Source organism: Manis javanica, chromosome 3 (genome assembly GCF_040802235.1).
Source record: "Manis javanica isolate MJ-LG chromosome 3, MJ_LKY, whole genome shotgun sequence".
Classification (NCBI taxonomy): domain Eukaryota; kingdom Metazoa; phylum Chordata; class Mammalia; order Pholidota; family Manidae; genus Manis; species Manis javanica.
In genome coordinates, this window is record NC_133158.1 from 20597291 (window position 1) to 20610300 (window position 13010).

At 35.2% G+C, this 13010-nt stretch overlaps 1 protein-coding gene across 4 annotated transcripts in view; it reads right to left on the bottom strand.

Annotated features, from left to right (window-relative positions):
• CNTN3 (contactin 3) overlaps nucleotides 1-13010 on the bottom strand; it is a 367094-nt gene that overhangs the window by 3379 nt on the left and 350705 nt on the right. For all 4 annotated transcript variants that reach the window (XM_073230921.1, XM_073230922.1, XM_037019362.2 and 1 more), the window contains 3 exons: nucleotides 10119-10305; nucleotides 1104-1216; nucleotides 338-506 (listed from right to left, as the gene is read on the bottom strand). In XM_073230921.1, coding sequence (XP_073087022.1) covers nucleotides 338-506; nucleotides 1104-1216; nucleotides 10119-10305 — 469 coding nt within the window. The remainder of the gene's footprint in view (nucleotides 1-337; nucleotides 507-1103; nucleotides 1217-10118; nucleotides 10306-13010) is intronic.

A 13010-nucleotide genomic window follows, 5' to 3' on the forward strand; every position in this document is an offset into this window, starting at 1 on the left:
GCTCAACATTGCCCTGAAGAAATGTTTTAAGGAATTCTGTTTTTATAGGCAATCCAAAGGCAAATTTCAGCAGACTCAGAATGAAGAAAAAAATTCAGATGAATGTTTCGCTGAATATTTTTCACTGTCTCTTCTGTCTTTCCATTATTATCTTTCTCCTTATTTTGCATCATTCATGAGGAATTCCTCCTGTCTTCATCTATCGTATTCCAAAACCTTCTCAACATTCAAATGAAAGACATGGTGGGAAAAAGAACAGTGACACTAGACACTAACCACTTCAGGGGACTCATAACACTGATGTAAATAAAGGAAATGTCAACTTTGACCTACTTACTGGTCATTCTTGGAATCCTGATCTGTTCACTACTGGTCCCATCCCCTCCATCTGTCGTGGCCTTAACTTCAATAATATAGTCCTCATTAATGGGCAGCAAAAGTTCAGCTGAAGTTCCATTTGTGTTCAGTACTTGCACATTATTTTGCCTGCTAGTCCTATAGAAAACCTAAAATGTGTGAACAAATACATTTATCGCTTCTATTACCCACTTTAATTTTTTTCGTAGAACTTACTACTCTGATGTTACCTCATTTCTATTGTCTTTCTATACTCACTAGAATATAAGCTGAATTCATAGCTCTATCCATTGATCTTAGACTAGTGGCTAATATAATAGTAGAATCATCAGGTTCTCAAAAATCAAAGAGGTAGGAAAGAGTGAATTGCTCCCATGGAGAGGTCTGCTGATTTGGGTATTTGTAAGGCTGGAGAGACGGGGCAAGGCCCCACTGTACTGATCTTGAAATCCAGATCTAGGAATCAGAGCTGATACTGTCAGTTATTTCTGTAAGTAGCAAACTAATTAACACAATGTTTTACATTTTTTCCAAAATTCTCACATGAGCATAATTTATTTCACTTAAATTTACATTAAGAAATCAAACATTTTGGAAAAATACCCTTTCTATAAAGTTTGATATGTGTATATTACAATTAGATTAAGAAACCATTTCATCAACATTTAGAAAAATGAAAACCTAACTTCCCTTGGAAAGTACTGCTAGAAGTCAGAAAAGAAAGCATTGTAAATGATATGACTTACTTTATATCCTGTTACTTCTGATTCATTCTCCATTGCTTTAACTTGCTCCCAATTAAGTAACACTTTTGTGTCTGTAGCATTCCAAACAACATTTCCTGGTGGTTGACTGGGAGCTTGAAATGCAAAATGAGAAATTAAAAAGGATTTGAGCATGGAATGATATTTTACACAGAACAGATAATTGATGGTCATAGGAGGATAGCAGAAGCAGGGCAGAATCTCTTTGGTAATGCACAGAGTATAGGTGGAATCAGGGAAAAATAAGAGTAGCTAAATTTCCTTTTAAAAAAACATTTCAAATAAGTTGTGCGATACTTCATTTTATCATATTCATCATATCCTTTAGAGCATTTCTCCCTTGTTGGAATGGTCTTCTGGAAAATAAGTTGTTGTTAGTGGAGATAAGGAAATTCCTTTATCTACCACTAGAGGGACACTTGCTGATGGGCCAAGAAAGGCAGGCAGTGTGAATGTTTTGACATTTGCAGAGGCTGAGAGAAATTGCCAATCGAGCAGATTAAAGTTACATGAAAGAGTGTGGATGATTTTTTAAGCCAGTCTTGTATGATGAGATGGGCAAAATGGGAAGCAATAGAAAATAAGGATTAGTCAGATATATTCCCATGAACTAATAATTACGCACATGAAAACTGCAGCAGGAAGTCTATATTTCAGCCTTGGTTTTTCAAGCTTACATCAATTTTTGAGAAAAATAAGGCAACACATTAAAACATTAATAAGAATTCCATTAGTAATTAATGAAACCCTCTGAGGTTTAAAAACTTGGATTCACAACTTAGTCCCCTCTCATGAACACTGGAGAGTAAACACATGCTGGAGGAAGAGGGTTCAATAGAATTTGTCAATAACAACACAGACAGGACAATGAAAATTCAGTTTCCTGTCAAACACAAGACAACAAACATTATTCATCTGGCACAGTATCACAATGGCCCAAAGTCATGCTGAAATATGATGTGCTTGAGGATTTAGGAACAGAATGTGCTCTGGTTAACTGAATTTGCAATGGGAAAATGAAACAAAAGATTGGCTATCCAGAGAAATTTCTAAACATCATTGACTCATGCCATAAGGGAAAGATGGCTGGACTTACAGATGGGAAGAACTGTCAGATATATTCATGTGACTAATGACACCAAATAAGATTATATTTGTTGCAGATTCTTTTGCATTTTGTCTGCTCTTTGGAACTATTGCACACTGCCTTTAAATTGTGATCTGGCATTAACAATGCATTTAGGTCAGCTCTGTGCATTCTAACTGCAATATTAACAACAAAAAAACCTGTAGTTATTTAAGGTTGAAATACTAATGACTGTGTTCTGGTGACTCAATCCAAATAATACAAATGTGCAATTGTTAGAACATTTTTCCAAAGTCTGTGATTTCCTGTGGCTTGATAGCACAATAAAAGAATAGGTTCAGTTTGACTCAGTTCAGGTAATATCCACCAGCGTGGCTTGTTCTACCAAAAGATGTGCACTTGGAGATTATAGAAAACGTGAATAATTTTAGTAGAATCATCTATTGCAATACTTGTGTTGCAGAAGGAATCAGTGCAAGTATAACATGGAGATTCATTTTGTAGTTTTAAATAGTAATGCCTGTAGAAAGACATGCTTTACTTTCTCATTGTCATCTCACAGACAGCAGCCTTTGTCAGATGACTCCTCTCAATGAATGGACTGTAAGCAAAAGTGAAACGGGCCACTTCGAAGAGACTCCTTCAAAAGCTATTGAAGAGCATAATGTTGCCATTCTCTTTTCCCTCTGCTGGGAAACCAGCATGGTCCAGAGAGTGACTGCTCCTTTATTCCAGGTTCTGGAGTAAGATGAAATGGATCAGATCTGAGTCTCGCTCCTGATGGACATGTAGTATGAGCAAGAAACACTTGTCTTTTTAAGCCACTGAGGCTTAGAGGTCTTGGATACTGCAGCTTGGATTAGCTGAATTTTGAACTGTTAACCAGTAATCTAAATACTGTGGTGCAACGTGATGTATTTTGTAAAGGCATGGAGACAGTACTGAGTGAGAATGGACAGGAACAGTTGACATGCCTCTTAGCACTTCCAATTTCCCTTTACATGCACCATTCTATGTGGATGCCCAACCCAGCACAGCCCTTGTTAGAGGCAACTTGGTATGTGGTTTATATTTTTAAATTTTTAAAATAAATCATAACTTTCATAGCCTATAGATTTTCCCTCTGTAAACTCAATTTCTACTGTTGACAGTATACTAAAATACAAAATTATGATAAAAACTAGTTTCATTTTATTGTAAAGGTGGCATACAAGCTATAAAAATATTTTAATAACTTGTGACAAAAACAATATTATGTTGAAGGCTTTTGTTATTATTGTTCTTTAAGCACCCATCATGATAGTGTCGGTATATTTGATCATCAGACTCCTCAACATGAGTTTTATAGATTTTACTTAGTCTGTGGTCACTTACCTGCAAACATTTAATTACTATAAGGCCCTTGACTGGATGTAGAACCTTTATTTGAGGTTTAGTATCAGTCTTTAATGCTGTTGGGCTGCAAATTACAATTAACATACTTTGGTCTCCTGTTGGCCCTGGTGACTTACAATAAATATAAAGATTAGAGCACCAGATTGGCTTCCAGGGAACAATCACTTGTTCCAACTCCTACCCCCTGCCTTCCAAGGTTCCTTCTGAATGCATGAATTTTATCATGGCCCCACAGAGAGAGCAGCAGCTGCTATGGACTGGTTTCAGCTGAATGCACATCAACTTTACACAGAACTATACAAACATATTTACAGACATTGCACATTGTCCTGTAATCAGAAGCAAAGACCCTTGTAGCAGAAGGGATTAGTTATATTTAGGGCTGAGCAAAATCCAAAAGGATTAGATTCCTTTGAAACAATCCAGAGTCCATTAAATGAAAAAATTACTTGGGCCACTGGTAATTGATAGGATGGGTCTACCAATAGGGAAATGGCTAATTGTGGTATATTATCACTATGGAATACTATACATATACACTATCATAATTATGAAAAACAATGATATAAGGAAATGGTTATGATATACAGGTAACTAAATATACAGTCTAATTTCCACTATATAAGAAAAACATACACTTAGAAAAGAAAAACAATATTAATATTTTATTGTTATTATATTATTAATGTTGTTATATAATATTATTAATATTAACAATAGTATTTTTAAGTGATAGGATCATGGATGATTTTTATTTTTGTTTTGAAATTTTCTTTTTCTTGAATTTTCAACAATGAATACATTTTCCTTTACATAATAAAATGTAGAGTTTGTTAAAATAAAGAATGTACTGTCTAGAATTCTCAGTGGTGATATCTCCAGAGCGATGATACTGAAGCTAGCATTACTTTCAAGACATGCAATTTTAACAACATATGCTTGCTGCGACTAATTATGCAAAACTCAATAGATTTCTTAAGTTTTTTCTTGACTATGTAATGGTAATGAGATGACTTCCATTGTAAGTAGTTTTTAATCAACAGTGGCTAGAAAGTATACTTTGCATTTGAACTTCAGTTGAGTTGAACATCAGCATTTATAATTAAACTCCTTAAACTTGTAATGTTGTACAGAAATCAAGGTCATCAAAAGTCACCTTCTTCCAAATAATGTGATATATTTGTCTTGGAATCATAGAAATTATTTTAAGTAAACTAATTTCTTACTATGGGAAATCAACTCAATTTTTAACAAGAACATCTACTTCTTAACTCATCTAAAACTCAGAAAAGACTTTTTCTTGGGGTCCAACCTAGCATATCAGGTAAGAGGTTCTTTTCTTTGTTTTAAATGCCTGGGAATTTCCTTGACCAAAATCTCTCCTTCAGATAATAAAAATATTAGGATTTGTAAACTTATGAGAGTATTTATAATTGTCTAAAAAAATCATAGTTAAGTGGACTATTTTCAAAAAAGGGCTAACAAGGCAAAGTTTATAATACTTACATATTTTTCCAGAGGAATTACTTGATTCTGTATTTTAACTTCCTGGTTAAATTCTAGTAAAGTTCAATATTTTGTTAACTTCTTCAGAGCTTATGAAGCCCATAGACAAGGGAAAAAAAACCTCTCCCAAATCTGAGATATGCACATTAATAAGCAGTGTATTCTGCTGTGTATATGATTTGTGGTATACAATCTGAAGACATGAGTAGGTGACATACATATGTGGAATGCGATACACAGAAAAGTCAACAAATAGCATTCAGTCACCTAGAAAGAAATTCCCTTTTATTTTCTTCCCATTAGCTTGAAAAGAAAGTTGGATTTGGGGGCTAGTAGGTCTTTAATATCCCTCCAATACTAATATCTCAAACCAAGAGGAAGCAGTTTCAGAGGTTTAAACAGGCAAGCATATGTCACTAGTATTTAAAATGGAGGGTGGCTTATTTGTTCATTGATTTATTATTGCTGATATTGTTAAACTTATTATATTGTTAACATCTATTTATGACAATGATACTGGTTTCCATACTCAGTTAATTTCCATTTTCTTTTTAAATAAATCATTAAAGTAAAGTTCATTTTTAAGAAAAATGTATTAGGTACCTATGGGCCTCCTCTAATATTAGAAATTAAAAAAACCTGAGAAGGCAGATGGTGTATAAAATTTGGAAAATCTTTCATCAATATATATCCTGACTCGTAACTTAGAGTGCATGATTATATAACTAAATTATACAAAATAAAACTCTAGATCTTCTAAATTATGTTTGAGGCAAGAATATTCATTTTATCAAAACCTCTAAATATCCTGACTCATGTTCTCTTAGTGTTTGTCCCCGTCACATTACCTTTTCATTTCCCGAGGACACACTTAATTAGTTTCCTAAGTTCAGGCAATTACTTTTGGTTCAGCTTACAAGGATGAGCATTCCATTTGGAAAGGCAAAAACTCAACCGTAAATCTGATTATGCCCTTAATATTATTGTGTTCCCTCAAGTGGACACACACGTATAATCAGTGAAGACATAAAAACATAGGATCCCGCTGTTCCAGGGAAGGGTCAAGGCATGTAATTCAGGCTTGGCCAGTCATGGTGTTCTGTCAACTGACCACAGCAACTGGTTTTGGGATGAGTCAGGAACCATACTTGGCACTGAGTAGAGGTATAATGAAGGAGTTGCCCACACTTCCCAGCATGTTGATAGAAATAAGCATGGAGGTGCTAATGGCAGTATTGGTCCTCTGAAGGGGCAACCTGCTGAGAATGATGCGATCATAGAACAGAGTGAAGAGATAAAAAGAGTCTTCATTCATCAAGTATGTACTGGGCACCATCTATGATTATGTAACACACTGAGATAGAGTTCTGGGGATAGACTCATGACCAAAGCAGGTGAATCCTGTGCCCTGAAGGAGCTTGCCCACCAGTCAAGGCAGGCTGGGAAGACCAGAATAAAATAAACAACTAGAAGTTACAGAACACACAGTAGCTCTAAGTGCTGTACCCAGGAACAAAGCAGGAAAGGAGATGGAAGTGTCAGCAGATGAGGGACTGCACTTTTAAATATGGCAGTCAGGTGGCACTGAGGTTCTATGTGAGCAAAGATCTGAAAGTAATCGGGGAGCAAGTCACTTGATTATCTGGAGAAAGAGTTTTCTGGGTGGAGGAAACAGCAAATATAGATGCTGTGAAGCGGAAGTGGGTTGAGCATGTCAGCAAATGGTACAAACTGAGTTGGAGAAGGATCTTGAGGATGGACTGAAGAAGGCCTTGCCTAGTATTTTAAGGATTTATCGTGTATCTGGAATGGGATGGCGAGTAACAACATCAGCATGGTTCTGGCTTAAGGGTGGCCAGGGTGGAAATGAGCTGAACAGTACTGGGCCATTGCCCCCACCCATGTGAAGAAGGCACCAGCTTGCACCACAGTGACAGCAGTGAATTCGATAAAAAGTGGCAGATTCTTGCAGAAGTCAGGTTCTACATCAGTTGTAGAGTGTGTGAGAAGGAGAAGAGTCCAGGATGATACCAAGATTTTTGGCTTGAGTAACTGAAATACTGAGATTAAATTTACTGAACTGGGGATACTGTAGAAAAGACAGGTTTAAAGGGGGTAGATGTGGCAATCAAGAACTTAGCTTTAGAAGTATACAGTTTGATGATTTATTAGACGATTCTTGAGGATGTGGTTTGAGAGCTGAATCCATCCCTACTGAAAGCTAGAATTACCACTTGACTTTTCAGTTATACAAACCAGAATATATGACCTGCAAATTATTTCTTGCAATCTCTGATCATGAAAACTCTCAATATGATTCCTTTTGGAAGCCGACAAATTTTGTCATTTATATGCCATCTGCAGTTTTTCCTCATTAGTGCCTTGAGATAGAAGATGTTCTTAAGAATTAGCTCTCTTTGGGTTGCAAGTAACAGAAACCCATTTTAGATTACCTGAAGAGGCTAATTAGAGTTTGACTTAGACATGCTTTCAAAAAACACAAGTATTTGCATATAAAAAATTAAGTGTTTAATGGAAGCTGCAGTACTTAGCTTGAGAATCCTTGTATTTTATGTTAATCAAAAATATCACCCAAAATCTGTATTGAAATAAAGCTTTGCATACAGAATTTCTAGATTATGAGTACATGAAACTTGCACATTTTAAGCACAATTGTAAAGGACTATATAGTAAGTGCTTTGAATTCACAATTCAGTCAAGAGGAAGAATATTTGGTTAATTATAGTACTTTAGGCTGACCTGCTTCTTTAGATTTCATTCATCTACTTAGCCACCCACTCAATACTTAATGACTGGCTCCTGGAGCCATGCTGGACACTGGGGCTGGGTGAACAAGATACAGAAGGATTCTTTCCTCATAAAGTTTACAATCCCAAAGGGAACACAGATAACAAGCAAGTAATCAAAGATGTTATTTTAGTCCTTTTTGCTCAAAGCATGATGGTAATTTTCTTTACTAGTGATAATCACAAAAACCTTACCAACTTCTTAAATGGGATGTGAAGATAAACATGTCAAAGGTTAGAACAATTGTTAAGAACTGCCAAAAAAGTACTAGAAACAGCTTTAAAAGATTCTGTTTTACTTGTATTTTGGTGTGTTTGAAAAACCACTCCCATAAAATTTAAAAATTAACACATTCTTTACATCCACTCTTAGAATGACTAGGGGTTTTAATTATCTGTATGAATTTGCCAGCCAATGTAGGAAACACTTCCCTAGTAACACCTAGAGATCAACATGCAGACTCCAGTTGAACTTCAGCAATAGGAGTGTATCACTTTCAGAGGGATTTTATTCAATTATTGCAGTTCCCATGAGAATACAGCTCCCATGAATGGAAGTTCTGCCTATCATTGATCACCTTACCCAGTTTCTAAGCACAGAGTAAAATCCTAATGGATTTTGGTATTAAATGATACAAGAATATTCTAGCTATATGGTTGAAAGAGAGGATGGTACATTGGTTAAGACTATGTCTGGATTTGGGTGCCTATCCTGCTACTTTGTGATCTAAGGAAGGCTATGTAACATCTGCATGCCTCAGCATCTGTGTCAAAGCGAGGCTACTAATAGCTTCCAAGTCATGACGTTTCTGTGAGAATTAAGAATCAATATGTGAAATGTACTTAGAATAGTGGCTGGAAATTGCTCAGTAGGTGTTAGCCATTAAAATCATAATCACCCTTTTTTTGTGAATTTCTACTTCAGATTGGGTGTTCATATGCTGTCTCTAAATTATAAACATTTTTGCTTCTTTAAAAAATTTTATTTCACTCATTACACATTATAATTGTATCCCTATTGATTTATATTCAGTCTCCTTTTGCTTTACCAATTTACTAAGCTCTTCACTGACTCTATGATGTCACACAGTCTTTTACAATCATAATTTTGTAGCAAGTAATCACATCAATTATTAAGTCAAAGGAAAGAGCAAGATAAACTAATTTGCATGTATTTTTGTAATCAGAATTTTTGATTGATGCTGTGCTTTGAATATATAAATAATATATACACTTAAATCTTACTTATTCAGACTTGTTATTGGGGTACCAAATATATTTGGAGAGAAGTTCTAAGTACAGAATATTCTCAAGTATCTCCAAACCCATATACTCCTTATTGTAACCCCAAGTATAAGAGGTAGGGTCAGGTTCTAATAATTAGTGGAAAGTAGTATTTAATTATCATATTAGTTACTTGTTTGTAAATGTATGCTACTAAAGGGATTAAGATTGTTACTGATCTTTTACTCTGCAATCTCAGTATATTAGTAAGTCGGTAGCCAAACTCTCTTTTATATAGATAATGCAAAGATAAACATGTAAACTTCCCTGATCAAATTAACACTGGTCAATGAAATCCAAAGTAGTATAATTATGTTTTATATATATTTTAACTTATCTATAATGCTAGCCACTGATAACCGATTTTATACTATTGGTATTCTTGACAATTTTAGCAAAAAAATGTATGTTCTCATAAAAATGTGGGAATTATATATGGAAACAGAAATGCATTAATGAAACTGGCAATCAAGAAAAATGTGTCATTCCTAAATAAAACCAACTAAACACACATTTTTACTGAGTGCTTTGAATATATAAATAAATTTTGACAATAACTTAAGAAGGAAAATAATTTTCTGCAAATAGAGGGAATGCATCATTGTGTTAAAATTACTAATCTCTTCATGTCCTCAATTAAATTATCACATTTTAAAAGAAAAGTGGATACACTTGACTACACACCTCATACTAAGACTTTTCAAAAGGGGCACATTTATATTCACATGGTGTTTCTGCGTAAAGGCTTAGGAATATCCTGAAGACAAAGTTATGTGTGGCTCTGAGGTTATTATAAGTGTTTGAAATCCTGTTTTTTACTCAGTGGGACTTTGACTAGGGTTGTCCGTTTAAAAGGATAGAGTAGGCTACTTTTTAAAATTCAAACTGTTTAAATTTAAAAAATTGGCATACACTTACGAGTTTTCTTGGTGGTTGCATTCACTGTGGCACTAAAGGGGCCGGCCCCAGCACTGTTGTAAGCCCGGACAGCCGTGTAATATGCCAGGTTGCTCTTCAAGCCGCGCAGTCTGGCCGATGTCTCATTTCCCGCCACTTTCACTTTACTTGATGATTCCTCCTCTCCTCCATTATTCCAGTACCGCACCTGGTGCACAGAAGAAAAACACAGAAGATGTAAAGGGTTGAAAAATACTACCCTTTAGATTCACTGATTTTCATTACAATGGGAACCATAATGTATTCATTTCCTCATTTATTTAACAAATCATTATTAAGGACCTACTATGTGCTCGGTGCTACATTAGGTTCTGTGCCACATAGATGATCAAAAAGGGGCTCTAGGGGGAGACCCATAATACAGGCATGCCTCAGGGATATTGTGGGTTTGGTTTCAGACCACCACAATAAAAGAAACACCAGAATCGAGCAAGTCAAGTGAAGGTTTTGGTTTCCAGGTACATAGCAAAGTTATGTTTAAACCATACTGAGGTCTTTCCAGTTTGCAATGGCATTATGTCTAAACAAACAATGTATATACCTTAATTTAAAAATACTGTATTGCTAAAAAAATGCTAACCATTAACTGAGCTTTCAGTGAGTCATAATCACTGATCATGGACACTACCACAATAAATAAAAGAGTTTGAAATACTGCAAGAATTACCAAAAGGTGAAGAGACACAAATTAAACAAACGCTGTTGGAAAAATGGTGCCAAAATTTTGCTCCATACAAGATTGCCCTAACCTTCAACTTGTAAAAAATGCAATATATGCAAAGTACAAGAATGCAAAATGTGATAAAATGAGGTATGCCTGTAAATAAGTACACAAACACGCTGGATAAATTCAAGAGAGTAAGCACTACATCATCCTAGACTATAGCTTATAAATGGGAAAATAAAGGCAAAATCTGCATATCAAATAGTTAGCTGCTTCCCCTTCTCAGACCCTGATCAACCCAGGCCCAAGCTCAACTCTGAGTGTCAGCAACTCTGCTTAAACCCCATTGGATGGTGGAGGTTCCCTCTGTGAAAAAATGTGAACTGTCAGAGAAAAGGCCATCAAAAAGCCAGCTGGCCACTGAATTGTCCTACAGTGACAGACCGGTGTCAACAAGCCCTCCTTGTATGAAGAGCTGCTGAGGAGTGAAGGAAGGTGGTTAATGTAGTTTAGTACATATTAACATGTTTTATTTGCATTTCATTATTCTGAATGGTACAAAATGATCTGAGGCTTTATATAAAAATATATGCATATGTTTTACAAAGATTAAAAAGCAAGTTGATGAGAGTATTTGATAACAAAAGAAATAAGGGTGGGAAAAATATGACAAAAATGAATGTTCCCTAACTATCTCCAGTTTAAGTTATAAAGTTCCACCATGCTTTGTTGGAAAGAAAGATAGGGTTGTCCATAGAATAAAAACAAAACCAACAGGAAGGGCAACAAAACAAGCAAACAAATGGCTCATGAGAAGGACAACTATTCACTAAAGCAGAGGCTCGATACGTTCCATAAATATGTAAAGTAGACTGGGCACATATTTTTTAGTTTCATAAAGATATATTTATGTGCTCTCCTGTTTTATCTGCAATGTGTCCTTTTTGTCTGACTTTCATTTTTCCACTCTTTAGAGCAAAATATGAAAATAGGAAATCGTTTCTGTAATTTCTATAAGTGAACATTTGTTTGAACAGAGGGATAATGGCAATCAACCCTCAGCCATAGGACTCATTTCTGGGGAATGTGGCAAACTAGACAGCCAAGTTCCATCCTAGCAGTGGAGCCCCTGCTTGGCTTTGGTTGACTGGGGGAAGGTGGACTGTGTTTACAAGTCTTTTTCCTTTTAAAGAAAAGCAGAATCCCTTATTTTAATATGAAATGCACCAAATTAAGAGTTGGCTAAATTTTTTAAAGACTACATGTGGGTCAAACCAATGTATTTATTCTGAGAAAAAAAAATACCACAAGTTATTGTTGTTTTTTTTAAATGAACAACTATAAAATTCTTTAAAAATATTAGTAAAGTATACATCCCAAGTTTTTCAATAATAATTAGTAATTAGCACACTGATATTGTACCAGATCAGTATTTTCCTTATTTATATATATATGTGTGTGGGCTTATGTATTTTTTTCACATTTATATACAGGTTTCTTAAATTCATGCAAATACTGTCTTCATGTATGTGTGCTTGTACATTTTTCTTGAGAAGGAATTATTAATTTTCATGAGAACCTCAAAGGAGGATATGAACCCAAATGATCAGTACTAAATTGAATATGTAGCTTTTAATCTTTAAAGCACTGGATTAAACTTGATGATTATATTTATTTAATCCAACTCAAGATGATAGGTTAGCAAAAGAAAGTAAGTCCACCTATCTGACCCCATTTACCATTATAAAAGAAAACAACATTGATTTTATTAATTGATTAGAGGTAACATGCAAAATTATCTTTTTAAGTCCACAGCCAAGGAAATTGTTAATAGATCTAAAAACTGGCATACATTTTAAATTCACCAATTGTTAACAGTGTATATATTGCTGGGTTTAGGTGACTCCAAAATGGTAGGGCACTTGCCCTGCCCTTGAAAGCAGTGCCTGGTTATTAAGTAAGAATGACACATAATCAATAATTATTATAAAACATTACAGACAGCCTGAAAATGTGTGGCCTGGGATATAGCAGACATTGGAAAAACACACAATTATCAATTAACAGGTGGGACAGCAGAGGCACAAGCGTAACTTGAGACCCACCTGACATACACAGTGGTCTCTTGTTAGGTTCCAATCCATGGGCTATTCTTTTTCTCATATGTCACATTACCTCAGTATAAGTTG